Here is a 23,918-nt window from a genome sequence, read left to right on the forward strand (position 1 = left end):
TTATTAAAGCAGTAGAAGTTAAAATACATCTGGCTTCTTTGTCACAATAGCCCCACAAAATTGATTCTTTGAGGTTCCAATGTGTGGAATTTGGGCCTCCACCTTTCTCCCTCACTCAGGAAAAAAAAAGAATGATTGTGCTCTGTAAGATGCAGTTTCTGCTCTGAACATGGAATCCTTGTGGACATCCCACCTACAAACATTTGGAAGTGTTGCAAAAACAACTGCAACACTGAAGGGTGCTCTCTGGTCACTGATTTTCACTCTTAGAATGTAAATTTCACTTGCTTTTACAACTCAGTGTTTGATACAGTTTAGGATTCCTGGAACAGCTGTTAGTATCCAAATGTTTTGGTCTCTCTTTATATCTTAGTACCTCCTAAAACAGAATGTAAAAGCCCAACAATATAGACAAGCGTATTCGTTATCCGGAAACTAATCACATTAAACTTTCAATGCGGCATTTTAAAGATTTTAAGCTCATTTTAAAGACGACAACTGAAGTGTGCCACATGTCTCATCAATTGATCTTAGGTGCCCCCCATTATGGTGGTATCCGAGCACCTCAATCTTAATGCCTTCATCCTCACAACACCTTTGTGAGACAAGGAAGTATTTTACAGATGGGGACCTGAGGCAGAGACACTCACAGGAAGCCTGTGGCAGAGCAGGTCACAGAGTACTAGGCTAGCGCCCTAACCACTGTGCCATCCTTCCTCTCTTCCTTTATGCAGTAGCAGACATTATCCAGCACTTTCAGTCTATTGTTTTTGTACAGCAGTATCAGCAGTTAACAAGAAGCCTAAAATTCTTTCACTTATATTTGTTGACACCACGTACCTTTTAAATCAGAATTGGCTAAACAATGTACACTTCTAAAGGAGTGTTACTTTTTAGCTAAAAGCACTTGACAGCGCAACCGTAGCTAACAGTTACCAGTCTAAATTTAACATACACAGGATCGGTGGACTGTGTACAAGCACTAAAAATTGAAATGATAAATAGCTGTGAAGATTGTAGGGTTTTCTTTATTTGCTTATTTAGCAAACTAGCATGCCAGTTTGAGACTACAAGTTACTCAGTGGCAAATGAATATATTTATTATCTGTTTTGATTTATAAGATATGCCTGTCCAAAGCTCAAGATGCACATCACAATACAAATAAAAGAACACACTATAGAAAGGTTTAAGGTGACCATAGAGCAATCCCTCTAGCAATATTTGCACGTACCTTGGGAAAGCATCAAAGCAATATGTTTTCCTGGTGTCAGGAAAAGCTACCCGTAATCCAGACATTAAAGGAGAATGAAGGATTACAGCTGCACACTCATACCGAGATGCCAGGTCCACTGTCGGGACAGTTCCAATACTCTGACCATAGAGAATTATGTTCTCGGGACTCACACCATACCTGCAAAGAGAATTAGAAAATATATCGTTTAATTTTTTTTTTTTTTACAACCTTGATCAAATGAAGAACAGCAACAGAAACAAAACACACATTCTACCCACTGCAGCTCTCCAAAATCTACTCCCAGTATATAGGAAAGTATCAAGTCTGTATGTAATAGAGTAAATCATTATCGAAGTATTATGTAGTAATTAGAACACTTTCAGGATTATCGGCATGCTTGTTACTCCCAACCATACTTGTGAATGTTCAGGAATCTAAGTTATCTTCCACAACACAGTGCAGTAAACTGTGTTTGACACTGAAAAAAAGCTCTCTTAACGCTGACCCTCAGTCTCCTGTTTAAAAAAAAACAACTTCTTTGTTTTATAAAAACAGTCGGATTCAACCCAAGAGGAGATATAATCACGATCAAACAAACTGGAAATTAAGTACAATTGCCTTATTTACATATTTAGTAAATGTAAGATGGATGGATCTTAATTATTCCCATCCATTCTGTTAGCATCCTAGTTGGTGTGCTGTATAGTTTTCAGATCGTTACTTATAGCTCAAGTTACAGACTGATGTATAGTAATCTGCTGCTACAAAGTATCACTAATATCACAATCTTAGTTAGATACTCAGAAATATCAAAAAGTTAGTTTAAAATATGAAATTACGTTCCAGGGTAATCTAAAGTTTTTAGGATAAACAATATTTGATCACCACAATATTGAAAACACAAATTACAGCTGCAGTTCTGAGAGTCACAGGATATTACCCACAGATCTTCAATGTCACTTTATTACAAGAGGCACAAAGAAATAATTTACTGCAGAGGAATGCATGCTTCTGGTAGGAAATATTTTTAATCGGTTTGTAAGAGTGCATTTTTCCAATGATGATGGGCCTCATTGTCACTAATACAGCAATTGCCATGACACTGGAAGTCAGAACCTACAGCTGGGATTCCACCAGGTGGTATGGGGCAGGTTTTCAGTCCCTTTGGATATGAAATGGATAGCAGCCTGGTGCACACGTGACTGGCTGCTTTACCAGAAACCCACCAGCAAGCAATCAGCTGCTCCTATGGCAGCAGCAAAAGAGATAGGGAAGAAAAGTTACTGAGAAGGGGAAACACAGTACTAATCATCCTAGGACACGTTACAGTACGATATTTAATTTTATAATGGAGCAAGATTTATTTGGATTGTAGTCTCTTTGAGACAGGGACTGCGCCTTCCCAGATGTTTGTGCAATGCTCAACACAGTGTAACATTACTGAAACATGAGTAAGCAACTATAATAAAAATTTGTCCCTGGAGTGAACTCTATCCTCTTAGTGGTCTGTCACAGCCAGAGTCTGTCGTCTTTCAAGATGTAAAGCTCATTTAGGGCAAATTTTCCCTGGCTAGCAGAGAGGGTCCTGGATGCAGTGAAACCCTGTATGGTTGTTGCACAGGAAGAGACTCCGAGGAGTGAAATCCTGGCCCCACCGACTTAAAGGAGGGCAGGATTTCTCTCCAGAAGTCATTTGAAAAGAATCTGCACTCACTTCATGGTACAGTGTAGCCGAGAGATTTGGGAGCAGTGCACCTAACTATGCTGATCCATCTAGCAGCCATTTCACCCTGTTACTCAAAGATAGGTGCAGTAGGAGCAGAGACCACCACAACCTAAAAGTTGTAGCCGCAGTCACTATGTGGTGTGGGTGTGTGAGAGGGTGTGTGTGGAGCATTCCACAGATTATTAATATTACAGTAGGGCCTAGAGGCACCAGTCAGGCATCCACTGTGCTAGACAACGTACAAACATACAGTGAAGAGATGTCCCTCTTCCAAAGAGTTTACAATCTAAGCATATGTGAAGACAACAGCAGGTAGATGAAGGAGAAGCACAATGCAACAGTGATCTGCTCCCTAGAGTGTGAGCTTTGCAACCCTGTCTTTGCCCAGAGACTAGGATTTTCCCCATTCGCTCATTTTCACCACTTTTGGTTTTATTTTGTTTCTGTAAGTGGTTTATGTAATTTGTGTTGTCAGCAAAGCACATAGCTACCACAGTGATAGGCCCTCTAGAAACAAAAAAGTTAAGGTACAATCTGCATTTCGCAGGAAGCAAATCAGTTAAAGTAGGATGCCGTGTGAAGTGCTATAAACATTGGGGATCTCTACATTGCAATCAGCCCTGTTTCACTGACTAAGTATCAGAGCCATTAAAAGTTTAGTTCTGATTATATCATAGCTGTGAAGTGGCATTTTTGCTATATTTGTCTTTAAAGAATTAAGACTAATATTGTCCTTTAAGGTATACAGTGAAACGTGCTGAAACATGCACTGAGTCAAGTGACAAGGGTGTAACTGGTACCAGAATTAACACTGACACAAAGCAGGAAGGGCAACTAAAGATTGTTTTAGTTACGTAGTTGTCATTTCTACATCACTTCTAGCTAATCAGCATCAAGCAATGAGATAGTGGAAGTTCCTACAACTAGTTTAAGTTATCTTTCCCTTTGCCCTTGCTCCTTTTGATCAGAAGAGTGCCACATCTCTCAGACAAATTCACCTCCGAACAGCTGAACAAAACACTCGTGTTTATATTTTGCACATTTACTGCGGGGCCAAAGGGCATTTGATGATCCAAGAGCAAGGTCCAAGGTGAAACAGAATCTAAACACCTGCAGTTTTAAGTTTTGATTTAACAGAATCATAGAATATCAGGGTTGGAAGGGACCTCAGGAGATCATCTAGTCCAACCCCCTGCTCAAAGCAGGACCAATTCCCAATTTTTGCCCCAGATCCCTAAATGGCCCCCTCAAGGATTGAACTCACAACCCTGGGTTTAGCGTGATGTCTCCGCTCCTTAAAATATTAAACATTTTATAAGAAGGGAGTAGTCAGGTGGAAAGTGAAACACAGGAGAGGACATGCATGGGTGGAAAGAGAGCAGATGGAGTAGAACCTGGAGTCATGAAGAGAAGAAAGGAAGAGTGAGGAAAACAACCTGGCAAGAAAGAGTGCAGCAGGGGAGGGGAGAAAGCTTAAAAAAAAATCATATTTTGAAAAGACTAATTCTTTTCCTCAGGATCCCGTCACCACTCATTTTCCTTCTTAAAGGAAGAATGTTAGTCCACCACCTAAAGAATGGCTCTTAAAAATATCCTCCATGAAATAAGTGAGCTTTGGTCTCTGTGGAAACAGAAGTCCATGTGACTGAATGGAAGACCCAAGTTAAAAATTGTGGATATGCAACTGTGTTGCTCCTACGGAGGTCATCTTATCTGCCTGTAAGTCTCAAAACCGTTGGGGTGAAGAGTGCGGCGCAGGAGAACAGTGCAATTTGGAGAAAGGAGCAAATCTTGAAGCATCTACAAAAGTTACATAGGCACAAGAAAGACTACATGTAGCCTCACATACAAAACAAAGAGACCACATCTTTTACTTTAAAAATGGTTGACAGCTGCAAAACATAGCATCTTTCTGCACGAGAATAACCAAACACTTTTTTTTTTTTATTGACGCCACTCATAGGTGGAAAGGTTCACAAGTATTTGCAATCACAATATACCCACTACAGCATGGTTTCTCAACCCATGGGTCGGGACCCAAAATTGAGTCACCAGAGTTTTTTCAAAGGGTTGCGTGGCAGCTCCAGTCCCATGGGGCTGGCTGGGCTTGCCTCCCTGCTCCAGGGACTGAAACCTCTGGGGTTCCAGCGTCACTCAGGTTTGACCCAGCCGTCATGACGCCAGGAGCCCAGGTAGGCCAAATTTGACTGAGTGGCAATGCCACTCTCACAAATTTGGTCCAGTTGGGGGATGGGGCCAAAACTGAGTGGCACTGCAATCCCCTAGGTCACAATGCCCACAGTGGAGGGCCAAGCCGAGCCAGGCCCACAGCACAGGAGCTGCCACTGTGGGGTGAATGCCGTGCAGGATCCAACACCCCCAGGGGGAAGGACCCACCTGAAACCACCCCAGGGTCTCCACCACCAAACTATTTACTGGGTCATGACAGGCCATAAACATTTACAAATGGGTCCTGAGCCCAACAAGGTTGAGAACCACTGCTGAGAGGACATAGTTGCTGGCTACAAACAGACTGAACTTTGTGACTACTCTGCTTGTTCCCAGACACATCAATAGGTCAAACTCTGAAACAGAGACTCAGGCCATCTCAACATGTCTATTTTTAGGAGGGGCCAGTCTCTTTGAAAAACCAGTTTTGGTTAGTCCCTCCCCACCGTTCTCATACCCAACATTTAGCTTTCATATTTACTATATCTAGGGACAGTTTGAAATGGAAGTGCCTGAATTGTAAGCAGAGGCTGCCCTGCTTTTTTTCCAGGGCCTCAGAAGTATAGAACAGTAAGTCCCTTTCAAAAGGAACAATTTTGGAATTTGATGGCATTATGTGTCCATCTCTCACGGGGAGCTCCAGTAAACCGTTTTCAAGTAACACTAAATAATTTAGTCTGCACATATGTAAAATAAATCCAGCACATTTCAACTAAATAGACAAACTGGCCATATTTAGAGGTGCTTACAGATTTCTAGAACATTTTTATTAGAGCACATCTCCTAACCTACGAAACATCTCATAACCTACTTCCTTTTTTAAAAGTCTTTATTGCTCCCCTTTATATAAAAAACTTAAACCTTTGGCATGGATCCTTTCAAGGCACCTACTTTTCAAGGTAACTGCTATGCCTACTCGAAATCCTTGTGGAATTCTGCGCCACTGCGCATGTGAAGAATTTATGTCCCCTGCATATTTCTTTGCTTCCCCACAGAAAAATAACTTTCTGACAGGGAAGCAAAGGGAAGCCACAAGAGCAGTCATGCAATCCTCTCTAGCAGTATGTTTCGGGTGTCCAGGGCAGCCGGCAGAGAGGTAAATCACTGTGGGAGAGGGGGCAGGACTGGGGAAGACCTGACTGGTGGCTCCTACCCTGTGCTGGGCTCAGCTGCTGGTCCTGGCTGGGCTGGGGAGTGATAGGACTTCCTCTTCCCCTGCACGGCATCTGGGGCCAGGTCAGACCCACCCCCAGATTTCTCCTGCAGCTGCAGGAAGCTCTGCAAACTCCCATCCCCCTGGCATCCTGCATCCATCGTTCCTCAGCTGCAGAGGGAGAGATCCCGGTATAGGGAGCTGCTCCAACATTCGCCCAACCCCCATGCATCCAGACCCCCTCATACCCAAACCCTCCCGCCAAGCCTCACCCCCCCCCGCACTCAGAACCCCCCCGAGAGCCCCACTCCCCCTGCACCTGGACCACCCTGACGAGCCACCCGCACCCTGATCCCCACCCCACCAATCCCCAACCAGCTGCACCTGGATCCCCATCCCACTGAACCCTACTCTCCCAGCATCTGAACCCCCCATTGAGCCCCTCACACCCAGCCCCCCTTCTGAGCTCTATCCCCCACACACCCAGACCCCCCCCCCCCCCCGCTGATCCCAAATCAACTTCACCTGGACTCCCCTGCAGAGTCCCATTACCATTGCACCAAGAACCCCACAAACAGCTCCTGTGCATCCAGATCCCTGAGCCACCTGCACCCAGATTGCTTCTCAACCCACACAAAACCCTCTTGACTCACACTTGGATCCTGCCATGCTGAGCCTGCCTGCCCACGCTTGGTGCACCTGGTATGGAGGGGCAGGGCTGGCCCTTGTGCTGTGTCAGGGTGGCTGCAGCCTCACCACTGAGTCTGTGGGGGAGGGGGTGAAGGAGGGGGGATTTCACAGTGATCCTCCACTCTGTGCAGCCAGTAGTCTGTGCTCCCCAATGCCATGCTGGAGTTTCCACATTTGACACACACATTTTGCAGAATTTTAAAATATTATGCGCAGAATTTTTAAGTTTTTGAAACAGAATGCCTGCAGGAGCATATGTCTCATGTTACAAAGTTAGAACAAAGTTATCCTGCATATTTGTTTTTAAATTTCTGAGTTTTTGTAAAAGCATCTAGGATCTTTAGACAGTACAAACTAGTATAAAGACCTAAGGTCAATAGATAGCATGGAATTCAAAACTCAGATGATTTGGATCAGCTCTAAATTTCAGAATCTGGAAGTACTTAGGTAATGTTTCCATTTCTTATAAAAAAAATTAAATTGGTGGCTAGAGTTATCCTTTATAGAACTGCCTCACCAGTCTAGAGAGAAATCCAGAGGAAGTCAGTTATTTTTACAATGGGGGAAGAGATAGACCTTTGACTTCTGTTTCAGAATTGGGCTGACTCGTGATTAGTCCCACTGATTTTATTTTATTTTTTACGTCAGAGAACTTCAATAAGAGGACTCATACCACTAAATAAATACTACGCCAGGCAGTGTGTTTGGGGTTGGGAAGTTTTCCCTGAGGTCAGAGTGGCAGAGGCAGTGGGGGGGGGGGGGGGGGGAAGAAGTTTCGCCTTCCTCTACAACATGGGGCAAGGATCACTTCCTGGTTTGAACTAGAGAAGATGGTGAATTCTCTGTAACGTGATATCTTCCAAACAAGATCTGAGGACCTCAGTAACACAGCCAGAGGCTATGGGCCTACTACAGGAGTGGGTGGATGAGATTCTGTGGCCTGCAGCATGCAGGAGGTCAGACTAGATGATCACAATGGTCCCTTCTGGCCTTGAAGTCTGTGAGTGTTTGCAGGATTGGACACAAAAAGACTGCATTTCAGGTCATGCCTCAGCGGATCTCTCTCTTGCATTTAGACCAGAATACCACAGGTTTAAGTCCCTTACCAGATGCCAACAGTGACACTGCAAGAAATCTCTAGCCTGGAAGGGGTGGGATGCCACACTATAAAGGTATCAATCTTCAAATGAGAAAATTAAAATATGTTGAGCACTACAGAAAACCTGAAACTGCAGTACATAAGCAATATCCTTTTTGCCAGTCACTGGTGGAAGATTCCTCGACTTCACTTTAAAAAGCCTTAACATGCATAGTAAAACATGGAAACTGATTCTCATTATGCTATGCTATTTTTTTTCATTGTAATGGAAAGTGTATGCTACCATAGAACCTAGGGCTGCACTAATTCATCACTTTTACTGTTCCACTGCAGTAAGAGCAAAAAAATGTTTGCACAATAGCCTGGTTTATGAAGTTATATGAAAAATGACCAAACGGTGGTGGTTGGGTTAGGGGTTTTTTTTTGGCATATAGCCTAACATACTGAAACAGAGGCAGACAAAAAGTAGACAACAGTTGAAACAAAATACAAGACGTTGCTATGTGAATGTGTTCACACTTGGAATAATTCAAACAGAGGCCAGAAATATTTAAATCAAGGGATCTTACACAGTTTGACTTCACTAAGCCTAGATTATTTCTGATGATTTGATAAAATTGCCATTTATCATTAACTTATGGTGCTGGGAAATCCCGATGCTAATTAACATTAACACACACTGTAACCGTAGTATTAGTTAATACATGTTAGCCTTTTAGAGACCGTTTCAAAATGCTATTTTGGAAGCTCTCTTATTTCTAAGATTTCTTAGAAGCTTAAAAATTTTTAATTCTCTTCCATTTGAAAAGTTGATCTTTACCCTTGTGTTCCCAATGGAGTAGGAAATAAATGTCGTTCCCTTTATTATGCCCCTGAAAAGAGAATAATTAATTGCTGCTAGCTTGCCTTTATATATTCACTGCCTTCCCTTCATTATATTTAGCTACTTCTATTATATTAATCAGTAATGCAAGGAACCTATGGGTTTGTATCCTGTAAGACATTAGCTTCAGCAAGTTAGCATAAGGCTTGAGACCAAAATAAACTTTGAACAGATAAAACAGCCCAAACCCCAAGTACTGGAGAGCTGAAAATAAAGTGTTTAAGGGGAATTTTTGACCACAGGAACAACCAACCACAGTGTCCAAGAGTCCAGCCACAAGAGTGTCATGATGTACATAACAGGTACATGAGCTACACCCACAGATACCCAACCACAAGAGGGTCACGGTAATGAATTGACGTATATTATAAGTTGAAACCATTCATGTACTAACCTATAAGAGAAGCACATGCTTCTTAGTAAGTGACATTTACTAACCTTAGTAACATTAGTAAGGTGAGGCTATATAAATAAGGAAAAGGGGAAATACCCCTACTGAATATGCAAGCGTAGTGGCTTCAGCATATCATATTATAAAAGTTACATCCCAGCCTCGGGGCAGTAGGAGAAGGAGATACAGTCCTCGGGAGGTGCCAGAATGATGGCCACTCGTGAGGAGGGGGAAGGTGATGGTGATGAGGAAGACGACGGCTAACATTTCAGGTTGTTCTACAAGGGATGGTGTGAGTATATGGGTGTGCAGAGGTACATTCTGTAGTATCTTTATCTACCTTACTGAGTTGGGGTGTTTGTGATTATGCTAAATGTATTAATAAACTATTTGTAAATACAGAAAAGTTCCTATAGTGTGAGTGTGCAGCTGTGCACATCGGGGTTCCCAACTATATAATAATTTGAATAATACTGGGCCTAATCTCGGGTCAAGAACTTGTCAATCCTCAAAGCGATAACTGGGAATTCTTAAGTAATCGACAATATATGATAGATCTTGCTACATGCTGGAGAAACAGAATAAAATACTGACTGTTTACATCCCAAGGGCTAGTTTTGTCCAATCCTAATGCAGTTAGGCAGCATAGTAGAGAAGGGAGCGAGGCCCCACACCAGATCATGTGGTCTTGTTCGGGCTGCCTGGATTATGGCACTAGTCCCCTGTGATACACCCAGTTACTTCCCTCCACAAGGCAATGGACGGGAAGTGGGAGGAGCCATGGCTCTACCAGCCCACTGCGTAGGAAGGAAAGCAGCACTCTTTTCAGTATTGCAGCAACTCACTCTTCCTCAGGACAAGAGGAGTCAACTCCTTGTGGTAGTACAGCTACACGTCCTCAAATCCTCAGGGCTGAGTTCATCAATCTCACCCTAACTGCGACAATGGATTCTATTTCTTATTTATTTTGTTAAATCAACAATGAAAAACTTCAGGTGATCTATGGAGTGGTGAGTAACTAAGCAGTATAGAGCTTGCCCTACCCAGCCCGGCTAGGTAAGAAAAGGACATTTTACGGAGTTTTTGGTGTAATCTTGCAGTACATTACATTTAAAGTTAGATTTATATCCTATTTATGTAAAAGAATATTATTCTTCCAAAGTTGATGGAACCTTTACTTGTATTTGCAGGTCTTTTAACCACATTCAGAATCCAGTGGATAGTCCACACTAACATAAGAATGTTTAATTTTGTAAGGCTGGTCAAAATTTGTGACCTAAGAATAATAAAGCTATTTTTAATAACAACATCTGCTTGTTTAGTCTTTGAAGCAGCTATGGGATATGTACTCAATAGTTTTTATAATTACATATATATATTTTCAGAGACCCTCCCATATTAGTCTAAAATTTAGTTCTAAAAAAGCATGTATGTACCAGTGATTTCCATTAGAAAGTTATATATTTCAAGACTATATTCACTGCTCACCATCTTCCCCTGCAAAAAGATAAAGCGAAAGCATGCACAAGTATCAAACATTTCACTCTAACTGTAGGTAAGATTACACACAACATTAAGAAAGGTCTTCGTAAGGTGTGTAAGAACTAGGACTGTCAATTTCTGAAGCCAGTATTTTTGCAAATTTAGAGTCCAATCCTGCAAAAGCATAATACTGGGCATAATGCTAACTACCATAAATAGGGCTTGGAAACAGCGTGTACATGCCCATATACCATCCTGGAATTTCTCTGAAGCTACTACCTTGCTGTCCGGATTTTGAACTTTCATTTAAAAATCTAAGGCCTGGTCTACACTTAAAATGTAGGTTGACACAGCTATGGTGCTTAGAGATGTGAAAAATCCAAACCCTCTAGTTCCGTAGCTATGCCAACCTGTGTTAGATACACAGCCATGTTTATGAAAGAATGCTTCTGTTGACCTAGCTACTGTCACTCCGGGAAATAGTGTTCCTACAGCAATGGAAAAATCCCTTTTGTCGCTGTAGATTGCATTCACACAAAGGCCACGTCTACACTACCACTTATGTCAGCAAACTTATGCCGCTCAGGGGTGTAAAAAAAACCATCCCGAGCAACAGAAGGTTTGCTGGCATAAGCGCTTGTTTGCACAGCATTATGTCAGCAGGAGAGCTTCTCCCACCGACACAGCTACCGCTGCTCATTGAGGTGGTTTTATTATGTTGACGGGAGAGCTCTCTCCCCTCAGCATAGAGTGGCTACACGAACAATCTTATTGCAGGACAGCTGCATCAGTACAACTGTGCAGCTGTACATTCGCTAGTGTAGACATGGCCTAAGTGATGATGCTATCCTAACTCCGGTGCTGTAGCCATGCTGCTATAATCCCGGTAGCATAGTTGTGGTTTAAGAGTCACTCTCTGGCTGTTAATAGTTCTGACAAAAATCTCAGAAATACAAACAAACAGAGCCGACCAATGCAGAGAGGTCTGCAAACAGCCTGGAACAATGGAGGTGTGACTTGCCCATTACCTTACTGCAAAGCAGCTGGAGGCAGAGCAGACATACACAGGCTAGCTTGACTGAACTAACAGGCTAAAAATAACAGTGCAGTCACAGCAGCAAGGACAGTGGCTCAGGCTAGCTGAGTAAAATTCCACCTGACCCCTTGGGCAGCTAGCCATGCTGCTGCGGTCACACTGCTGTTTTTAGCCCAGCTGGAAATCACACCTCCGAGCTGCTATGTAGACAGACAAACCCTCAGGGAGATGTTACCATCACTGGGCAGCAGAGTTAATTTTATTGTTACCTATCTCATCCCTCATTTAAGAGCAGACGGGGAGGATCACAGCGCTATACAACTGACTCTGAGTGAAGTCTAATTTTGGAGTCGCAAAGTGGGTGCTGCTTGGGAGATATGACCATTTTCTCCCCACCTCACCCCCTTCCCGCATACAAGAGAAGCCAAGTCAAAAGAGATGAGCAGAACCCATGGGCATATAAAAGCTGCACCAATGGGGAGAGTACCCACGTAGCCCAGCAGAGACAAGCGGCACATATACTATGAATGTTTTCACAATTTACTGTAAGCGGTGTCTTATTTTGGCAAGTCATGTGAGTGAAGCTTGGAATCACCTCCACCAATAGATGACCCATACCTGCTGATGGGGGGGGGGGCACAATTTAAAGGTTCTGCTGCCCCCAGAACAGCTCAAGTCATCCGCCACCCCCAACAGGCCCCTCCCTTACCCTCAGTCTCTCCTCCCCAAAAGCAGCGGCCCCCTCCCTGCAGCTCCCAGTTGTTGCTCCTGCCTCTCCTCCCGGGGTGTAGCTCGCTGGCTCAGGCAGCTGGCACGCAGGGAGGGGGCCCAGCTGCACCATGTGACTGAGTGGGGCAAGCAGAGCCTGGCAGAAATCTGGGGGGGGGGCTCATGATCCTGCACGCCCACCCCACGTGTTGCCTCTGCCTGTACCCCACCCCCAATTTAACCCAACTGCAAGCAGTGCAGTTGGCTACTCCATTCAAACAAATACCATGATGATAAATCCCCGTACACAACATATTAGGAAGTATTATACTCATTAATAAACAAACATTTGCAGGATTAGACTCTTAAAGAGAAAAATCCGACTGTTTTAAGATGAAATTAAGTACCCTGAATTTTGAAATCTGGTGAGGAAATGCCCTCCAGATTCTAATTGTGCATGCACATGATGAAAATAAACCATCCTTTTAAATATTAATTTTGAAGGACTCACAATGCGGCATCACTGTCCTCCTAGTGGAAATTCCATCTAGGTACCTATATGCTGTCTCACCATCACAGTACCTGAGCATCTGCCATTCCTCTTGGCTCAAGGGCGTTATCAGGGCAAGATGAAACTATGACCTAGATTTCAAGTGTTTCATTTCTGCACTGCAAAGCTGGACTTCGCTGGAGTTTTGAAGTACTCCTAGCCTCAAGAGAGAGGTGATGTTAGGACATGAACAGAAATCTCATTTGTTACACAGCTAGTAGGTGAGAGGTTGCTTCTCTCAGTTGACAGTTTTTGGTTTCTTACATTTTAAGACTGTACTGAAGTATTTTCTTAATTAAGGGTCTCAACCTACAAACACTTACTACTGGGGCAGTGCTGGCACACTTTGGCAAACTGTAAAGAACGTGAAATTATAAATTCTATGCACATACCCTGAGCTATATATGTAATTCCTAAAAATATCTGGCACAAAATTTCTAGATCCAAGCGCAAAAATTAAATAATTCACTTCTTCTAAAACTTAGAAGGGAACAGAACTAAAACTCTAGCTCATTCTTCACAAATAATTCATGGCTTATTCTATACTTATCTGCCTTTCAGAATCAGGATCAGGCTACTGCAAAAAACATGTACCACCTCTAAACATAACATCCTTAAACCAGACTGGGAGAAGAATAATCTCCAATTCTTGGTCTCAAACAAACAAACAAACCACATACCTGTTTCCCCAGCATCAATGGCTACCCTGAGTTATCTTCATATACATGTGGTTCTCTTCCCTCCCCTCCCCCAGCAAACTTCATTACGCTGGGATTCAGATCACATACAGACTGCATGTCTGACATTCTTGTCTTTCCTGTAGGGATTTTTATGATTTTCCACATATTTTAAGTAACATTCTATTGCCAGGCTAATAGGCCATCCCAAGCAGCCTCAGGCAGTGTGTTCTGTTCTAAAAACTGTCTTCTATTACTTGTGCTCTAGGTTCTACCCATCCCAGTGTTTTATCCATTTTCAACAAGTTTATAATATATTTATTCTCAAACGAGAGCATACTATGCTTTCTCTCAGACTGCATTTATCTGCACCCATTTTCCCAAGCATTCTGTACAGTACAGGCAGAGAGGGAAGGGTCACAGAACATGAGCACAGAAATACAAAGTAGTGAGTCCAACTCAGTGGAAAAGAGGTCTGAACAGTGATTTTCTGGAAGGAGACAACTGAAAACTGGCTTCTGAAGAAAACTGAAGTGCTGCTATGACGGCTCCTCAGAAGCAAACAGAAGTGGAAAGTTGAACTAGTAGTAAATACACACTACTTCTGGAATACTCGTTGCATTTATGAACCTATAGAGTAAAAAGTCCTTTTGTCGTCTTTTGCAATACAAGCTTGATTAGCATTTGTTTTAGAAGAATATGACACTTTCTGGACTTAATATAGGAAGACTAACAATGAGATAGCCAGATTCCACCTTCTATCTGTTCTGTACTGGTTTGTTTAAAACTAGAGCTTTGGAGTTACTTTTTGCATTTAAGTAACTCCAAAATTAATTAAGGTGCTCTGTAGTACACGAACATGTATGACAGAAATCTTACGTTTTATTTATCATAGACAGGAAGCCTTTATTGGCCGCTAAGAATTATCTTCACTGACCACAGCATTAATAACTCACAAAAACCCAGCCAGCTACATTCCATTATATACGCTTTATTGTAAGCGGTGTACAAAATCTATACAACCCAGTCTCTGGAGTACATTTAAATAATCTGAGACATCAGAGGAGATGATGTTACTTTCACAGGGAACAAAGCCTACAGTGCTTTCTGGAATGAGGAATTCATTACTTCCATTCCCAGTTTAATACTCTTATCCTTATCCTGTTTTATTTCTATTCGAGCTGCACACATTGCATTGAACGTTGTGTAATACAAAACAGTTGAGTAATATTCTGGTACACTCCTCACAAGGTGTCCGATTACAATGCCAGACAATTAGAAATCTGACAATGCTTTTGTTGTTGCAGAAAGCCTTCACTTTAATACTCTGAATCCTAAACTCAGCAGCAGGAACCAAGAGAAAATGAGATGAACTACTGTCTCCAAAAAACTAGCTCTTATAAAAAGTTTGTTAGGCTATTAAGGAAAACAAAGGGAGTTTTATATATGTCAATGATCTTTTAATGCCACGATATAAAATGCTGTATATTATAAAAACAGATTTTAGACAACGTCAAAATAAGTCTATGCATCCCAGAACACTGTTACAGGAAAAGCAAGTGGGCCGTATCCCTCCAACAACATTAGAAGGTAATCGTAACAAACTAAATATAAGGCTTTACATTGCATGTGCAATCCCAGATGTACTCTTTCATAGCCACTTCTAAAGTTTCAGTCACTTCAAAGTGGGAGAACCCTACCCTACTTCAAAGGCTGGAAGTCTTTATGCTGAGCCAGGGTATTTACAACATTCTTGCTCAGTTTCTCAAAGTTAGGCTGCCTTGGTCATTCAGGGTATCCCCTTGCCTACCACCCTCAGCTCAGTAGTGGGAGATTGAAGGCTCATAGGCCAGCAGGAATAAAGGTCTCCCCTCTCTCTGAAATCCCGATGCCCCTTTGCACCTTTACAGAGGAGCACTACATTATTCAATAAGTAATCTTATTCCACTCTCCTTATCAGGGTATCTGGGTGCTTAGAGAATTAACTGAAAAAGGGGATTAACATCTGTCAAGTGGGGTTTCCCTCTTCACTGTTCTGCTAAGGTAAAACAATGCATTTTCCTTCTCAAGAATACAGATACACTACACGTTTTAAGAGAAAGCAAGGCAGAAGTGCATTTTGAATTTATATTGGAAGCCTGAAAGCTTGAAAAATAAAGGCCAAGGCTAAGTCTGACAAGACTCAGTAGGGAGCCAGCAGAGCACAGCAGTAGTATGCACTCAGCAACCTGTGTTGCTGATGAGGCAAGCTGCACCATTCTGTACCACATGTAATTCCCCCCCACACACACACAGCTGATGGTTTCAAAGCACAAGTAAATTGCATTACAATAATCCAATCTGGAGTTGACAAAAATATGCATGATCAAGGGTAGGTCTTCACTGCCAAGAATGGGATGGAGTTTCTAGCATTTGGAGGGAGCAAAATGGGTTCCTTGCAGATACTGCTATGTGAGAATCCAGCATCAGCCAGAAGTCTAAAGCAGAGTTTCTCAAACTGGGGTCCCCAGACACTACTCCAGGGGGTCCGTGGGCCCTGCTGATCAACTCCTCCCCCTCCCTCCCTCCCTCCCAACGCCTCCTGCACGCTGAGGAACAGCTGTTCCCCAGCGTGCAGGAGGTGTTGGGAGGAAGGAAGAGGGAGGAGTGGGGATGAGGCCCGCTCAGGGGAGGGGGCAGAATCATGTCCAGGGCCGCTAGCCCCACTGACCAACTCCTCCCCCTCCCTCCCAGTGCTTCCTGCACACCAGGGAACAGCTGTTCCCTGGTGTGCAAGAGGTGCTGGGAGGTAGGGGGAGGCGTGGGGATGGAAAGAGGCAGTGGAAGAGGAGGGGCAAGGGTGGAGCGGGGGCAGGGCCTGGGGCTGAGCGGGTGGATTGGGGGGTCCGCAAACATTTTTAAAATCAAAATGGGGGTCCTCAGGTTGCTAAAGTTTGAGAACCGCTGGTCTAAAAAGTGACCCCTAAACTATAGCCTGGCTTACTGTGTGGAGACAGATCCTCTGCTGGTGGAGCCAGCACTGTAGCAACAAGTTCTTCCAAGGGTTTCCCCTCTGTGCCAACAACCAACCTTTGCCTCCTCATTTGTAGAAAGATCTCAGCCAGGCCCAGACAGGTGGGTGACTCCACACAGCTCACTATAAGTACAATCACTAGGTGGGGACTGAAGTAGGCCCTGCCCAACATTTCACTATCCTATTGATGTCCCAGCAGTGCACAACTCCAGAAATCCTGATCACTTTTTGTGTCTACATTTCTGCTGCCTGGGGTTACCCTACAGACAGGAAACTATGCCACAGAACACGGAGACCCTCCCAGAGAAAGAAACACGTGGGATAGTCTTGGTCCCACCTAGTCCAGCAGCTGCAGCCCTCTCCCCAGTGAGGAGAGTGGAAACCTGAGGCAAGGTTAAGGCTAGAACATATGGGGGAAGGGGCAAATGACAAGAAAGGATAACATTTTGAAATATTCACGTCAAAAGTTATATCCGTTCCAAGTTTCTTTTCTCAGTTCCTCTCCCACTGCCCACCTGCAAGATTGGGTGGAGGAAAGCAGAGCTCCCTATTCCAAGAAATAAAATTAAAGACCTACAAGATACGTGATACTGTGAAACAACTAATGAGACAATAATCATGGGCACCAGAGTCATTTTTCTAGGATTTCCAGGTCTAGTCAATTTCTTAAGTGCATTTTTTTTATTTTGTGCTCACGAAAAAAAGATTAACAGCCTTGGAGACTATAATCTTCAGATGTGTCTACAAAACAGGCACTGAACGCTTCACTTACTCAGTGTACCTCAACTCTGATCTAGGCATGAGTCGTAACTCAGTCTCCTTGCTCACTGAATTCTTCATTTCTGTTGAAGGCTTCAGTGAGTGTTAATTGTGGAAGTGTTTTTTGTACTGTGTACATTGTCCACTGGGATCAGAATGTGATCACCAAACCTATTGCATACAGAGCAAGAGAATTTTTGGTCAAAGCCATCAGATTAGACCCCTGCTCTTACGTAACACAGTAGGTCATCTTTAATGTCCAGGAAAGATGGACAGGACTTTGAATCTTTTAAGTTTTCACCTGAAAAAAGTCACCCATTAAACTGCACTGAATGCAGTTTAAATTGCTCGAGAAGAACGTAGGTTTACGTAAATTTGTCTAAAAGAAAAGGAGTACTTGTGGCACCTTAGAGACTAACCAATTTATTCGAGCATAAGCTTTCGTGGGCTACAGCTCACTTCATCGGATGCTGTAGCTCACGAAAGCTTATGCTCAAATAAATTAGTTAGTCTCTAACGTGCCACAAGTACTCCTTTTCTTTTTGCGAATACAGACTAACACGGCTGTTACTCTGAAACCTGTAAATTTGGCTGCAATTTGAACCTATGGTCCCAGGGTATTTAGACATTTCAAATTGGGTGCTTAAATTAATTATTCACTCTGGCAAGGTGCTGGGCTTTCAGAAGCTTTTATCTAGGCTACCATTAGGCCTGTCTTGGTAGGCCTAAAGATTGTGTGTTTTTCAACTGCATTAGCTCAACCAAGTTAGCTTAGCACAACAGAAAGACTCTGCCAAGGTACAGGTTTAGGCTATGTCTACACCACAGATGTTACAACAGCACAGCTATAGAAAGAGAAGAGGTTTTTCCATTGTTGTAGTTAATCCACCCTTCTGAGAGGTGGTTAGGTCAAGAGAAGGCTTCTAAGCCCTGTTGCAGAGACCATTGGTGCAGGTTGACTTAACTGTTTCTCAGGGTTGTGAATTTTTCAAACCCTTGAGCAACATAGCTAGATTGACCCAAGTTTTAGGTGTAGACCAGGCCTAAGGGCTTCTCTTCACTGAAAAGTTAACTCGCGTGTTGACTCTAACTTGACTCCTTGTATCTAACTTGACACACACAAAAAATCTTTAACTAAAGCATTGTTGTGCTTTTTACTCAAATTGGCCAGCCCGAGAGGAGCACAGGCCAGCGCTCAAGTGAGCGCCACTTGTCAGCAGCTAACATGACCGCTTTGCAGTGTGGACACAGAGTAATGCCTACTCACAATTCCCCCACAAGTGAGCAGAAAGGACAGACAAGTTCTCCCACAATACAATGCAAAATAATTCAGAGTGCAACTCATCCTACCGTAGCACCAAGAATCATGGGGTCTGGCCTCTGCCATCTTAGTGCTACACATGAGTGAGGCAGCATCAGTATGGACACAGCAGCTCGAGTGTTATTTCACAGTGTAGCCAAGAAAGGCTAACTCAAGATGTATAATCTGAGTTAGACCTGAGAAAACACATACCCTAACACACAGCTAACAGAACTTCCAACATGTCAGCCTGCATTCTGACAGGGCTTTTCATATGTTATGCTGACTCAACTGGGAAAAAAACCTACAACAACCTTTTTTGCCAGTCAAGGCGGGGCGTAAGTGGCCAAGTCATGAAGTTAGCTAGCCAAAGCACACTAGTCATCTACTCCTTGTGAACTGTAGTGCTAGGCTTTAATGTTAAACAGTGAAATTCAACCGTCACAGTGGACGGAAGTTTCGATTAAACTCTGAAATGTATTTGAAATTTCAAGCCTGTAGGTTTGTACAGCTAGTGTGTATGTGTTAAATTTCAATGAACTAAAAGCGTATGAGCACTTCATGGAGCAAGGGACAGAAACAAAAATAAACTTAAAATCCTTCCTTGGATGACTGACTATCTCCTGCCAAGTAAAAACTGTAAATGAAGGGCATGAAATGTTAAACTAAAGACTGTCAGAAGCCCAGTTCAGCAGCAGAGAGCTGTTCCACCTGCCAGACATAAGAAGTTAAATGGTTTGCCTAACTGGAACTAACCCTTTAGGGGCTGACATTACAAAGTTATTTTTATTTCCCATCTCCACCTATTATAGGACAATTATAAGGCCCACGATCTGGAATGTATCATTCCACAGGACACAGAAGATGTAGACTGAAATCTGTAAAATGAGTGTGTACATCATTTCTAGTAATGAATAACCAGTTTTATTTAAATTCTCCAAGAACACTTAACTTGAGACCCATCAAGTTGAGCATATTACTCTTTGATCCTGCACAGATTTATGCATGTGCTAAACTTTATGCAGATAAGCAGTCTCCATTGAACTCAAAAGAAACCACAGTCGTTTGGAACTCTTTCCTTCCTTTCACTCTTCATTTTTCTTTCTACCTGTTTGTTACGTCAGGCCTTTATTTTGGTTGTAAAGTCTTAAAGGCAGGGATGTTTCTTCTAAACGTTCTACAAATCACATAATGAACTTTAGGATGTGATGAAAGAAATAGTGATAAATAATGCTAACTGATTATTTTAGCAATATTTTATCGGTGACATTCGCAGGCTATTGAACTTGAAATATTTAGCACTTATGCAGCACTTTAACTTAAAAGTCCTTTATAAACATTAATAAACTAAGTGAAGTAGGTCTTTATGCACTAATGTAATAATAAATATGCAGCTGGAGAAACTGAATAAGATGGGTCTATATCAGAGCCAGAATCAGAAAAAGTTCTACAAGTAGGTGGACAAATAGGCTACACGGCCTCCTTCCATCCAAAAGCATCAATGCAGCTCTGTTAGCTCATGGTTTGTGGCTCACCAACAGTTAAAGATTTTAAAATTAAGGGTACTTAAATATACTATAAATCAGTAGGGTCTGAGCTTGTGGATCCTTATGTGACATCGGTGCCTATGTGTACAGCATTTAGCCTAACCATTCATCTCTTAATTGTTAAGAGATGCATGCACTTAAAATATTAATATATTGGGGATTGATTAATCAGCCAACACTGGTTGTTGAACATGGTGAGCCAACTAGAAGCAAGTTTTTAATTAGGTTTTCACAAGATTATACATACACATGAATACAAGATCAAATAAAGTTACTAAATAAGATTAGATCTCTTTCTAAAAGATACGTTGGAGCTGAAACAAGTTTATGGGCTTGATGCAGAAGCCACTTGGTGAAATGTTATGACCTGGGTTAGGTCATTCTTGCTAATCATAATAGTGCCTTCTGACCTTAAAATCTATAACCAAGTTATAGAAAAAAATCAAAGGAACGTGCAAGGTATCCCAAGAACTGGAGTGGGAAGGTACTGTCGTCTTGTGATTAAAGTAAGGAACCAAATCTGCCTCAGTGATGATCTGTCATATGAACCATGGGCAAGTCACTTAACCTCCATTTCCCCACCCGTAAAATAATGTTTCACCAGTCCCCAGGGTTGAGGTATAATCACTTGCATCTAAAGTGCTTTGGTATCACTAGATGAAAGGCACTCTACAATCTCCTTATAGTAAATCGGGTTTTTCTATCCAGGTACATTACTACTCACGTGTGGTTTAAAAGCGAAAAAGAACAAACTTTAGTAAGTACTTCAACACAATGAACTTTGTTACAGTGAGGAGCTGTTCACACAAGCGTTTGCTTTGGAAGAGGCGGAAAATATTCGGAGCCTAACAGGGGAACACAGCCACTCTCCTTGTGATTCTTTCCTGCCTTTTCTTGGCTATCCTTTCCCAGCTTGTTCCTTTTAGGGCATTGATTAAATTCAAACAGAACATGTAAATGATACTGCCAAAGGAAGAAGATAGCCAGATGAATTCACAACTCTGGGAAAACAAGCTTTCAGGATTGGGGAGAACTAGAAAGGATTTTCCTATACCTTTATGGTAGCAAGGAAGTTTCCTAAGGCTGTGACTTCTCTGTCTCTCTCTTCCCTCCTTCCCCCATTTTTATGTTGACATTTAAGTCCAAGTTATCTGACTTAGGAATCTTTTGTTTTGATGCTAAAATCCTTATATACAGAATTTCACCCAGAGTGAGTTTTTATAGCCATGTTATAACCCATAAAAATGAAGCATTAAAATGGAAAGGTGATACAAATAGTGGATTAAAGTGTCTTTACAAACAAATGGACAAATAAGCATTCATCTTATTTTGATGCAAAACCTACCACTGACAGATCTTAACCACCCTATACGAGGTCAACTGCAGAAGATCCCTTCCTTTGTATTAACTGTAGGTGAGGTGCTTATCTACAACTGAAGCACAAAGCAGGTAACAAGGATAGCTACAGCAAAAATTGGGACATGAAGGCCTTCTGCATCACTTTTATCAATGTAAAATATTATTAAACGTAAAATATTTCATCTTTAAGCATCCCAAAATTCTTAATATTCTCTCTACATACACCTATGGTGGAAGGCAGCAATCAACTAAGTGCATGCTACACAACAGAAGCAGGAGGGGAAATTTTGGGAAAGGACACCGGGACAAATTCTTGCTCGTATGGAGTGGACAGTCGGATCTTTAATTCTCATGGAAAAGAGAGAGGTCTTTGGTTTTTAAGTTCTCATCTGATAGAATGAAAACTACACAGCACTCAGTTTATCACAGTACTGGAATCAGGATTCCTGGGTGGTAGTCCCAACTCTGCCACCAGTGCACCATATGGTCTTTAGCAAGTCATTTAACGTTTGGGTTATTTCCCCAACTATAAAATGGGGACAATATTTACCTAGCTCACAGGGAAGTTGAAAGGATTAATTCACTAGTATTTGTAAAGAGCTTTAACACTCCTGATAGTAAGCAGCTATTGCATTTTCTAACAAATATGAGCAACACTTCTTTTGATGTGGGAAATCTACACTTATGTAATAGGTTGTTAGAAAAAGGAGAGTGATATATTGTTCTCCTTATCCACTGAGGACAGGGGGGAAAGTATGGGCTTAAATTGCAGCAAGGGAGATTTAGGTTAGACATTAGGAAAATTTTCTAACTGTAAGGGTAACTAAGCACAGGAACAAGTTACCTAGAGAGGTCGTGGAACTGCCACGATGGGAGGTTTTTAAGAACAGGTTAGGGATGGTCTAGATCAGTGATTCTCAAAGCCGGTCAGCTGCTTGTTCAGGGAAAGCCCTGGCGGGCTGAGCCAGTTTGTTTACCTGCCGCATCCGCAGGTTCAGCCAATCGCGGCTCCCACTGGCTATGGTTCGCTGCTCCAGGCCAATAGGGGCTGCGGGAAGTGGCGCGGGCCGAGGAATGTGCTGGCTGCCCTTCCCGCAGCCCCCATTGGCCTGGAGCGGCAAACCGTGGCCAGTGGGAGCCATGATCGGCTGAACCTGAGGACGCAGCAGGTAAACAAACCGGCCCGGCCCGCCAGGGGCTTTCCATGAACCAGCAGCGGACTGGCTTTGAGAACCACTGGTTTAGATAACACTTCATCCTGCCTCAGTGCAGGGGACTGGACTAGATGACCTACTGAGATCCCTTCTGGCCCTACATTTCTGTTATTAAAACTGTCCAAGCCATACTAAATGAAACCCTCACCTGACAGCAACCAGCTGGAAAAAACCCCAATTTCTTAGCTTGCTTAGGAAAAGTAGGCAACTGAGAACAGCACTTGGAGACATGACAGTATGGGAGTTGACAACGTGAAGATCAAGGCACAGGAATGAACAGAAATCTTCCAGGTCTTTCTTCTCAGACAGTAGCCAAGCTGTTCTGGGAAACCATTCCTCCACCTCCAGGACCCTCACATTGGTGTCTTTCAAGGCTCAACTCAGGTGAAGGTGGTTGGGACTCAGCAGGGAGGGTCTGGGTGCGGGGGACTCAGTGGAGAATCAAGATGCTGGGGAAGTGGGAGCTCAGTGGGATGGGGATCTAGGTGCAGCTGGTTGGGGGTCGGTGGGGTGCAGATCCGGGTGGCTCATCAGGGTGCTCCAGGTGTAGGGGGATGGGGCTCATCGGGGGGGTTCTGAGTGCGAGGGAGGGGTGAGGCTCGGTGGGAGGATCTGAGTATTAGGGGGTCTGGATGCACGGGGGTTGGGCAGATAGGGGGGCAGTACCCTGTATAGGGATCCCTCCCCCTGCAACTGAGGAGCGATAGATGCAGGAAACTGGGGGGGAGGGGAGTTTGCAGAGCTTCCTGCAGCTGCGGGAGAAATCTGGGGGTGGGTCTGACCCCACGCCGGATGCCGTGCAGGGGAAAGAGGAAGTCCTATCACTCCCCAGCCCAGCCAGGACCAGCAGCTGAGCCCAGCACAGGG

General features: G+C 43.1%; 1 protein-coding gene across 1 annotated transcript in view; it reads right to left on the reverse strand.

The window, feature by feature from the left end:
- Positions 1-23,918, reverse strand: part of ABHD17C (abhydrolase domain containing 17C, depalmitoylase) — a 50,074-nt gene that overhangs the window by 5,867 nt on the left and 20,289 nt on the right. The window contains exon 2 of the mRNA XM_074966446.1: positions 1,233-1,412. Within this exon, the coding sequence (XP_074822547.1) occupies positions 1,233-1,412 (180 nt within the window). The remainder of the gene's footprint in view (positions 1-1,232; positions 1,413-23,918) is intronic.

Source organism: Natator depressus, chromosome 10 (assembly GCF_965152275.1).
Source record: "Natator depressus isolate rNatDep1 chromosome 10, rNatDep2.hap1, whole genome shotgun sequence".
In the NCBI taxonomy this organism is placed as follows: domain Eukaryota; kingdom Metazoa; phylum Chordata; order Testudines; family Cheloniidae; genus Natator; species Natator depressus.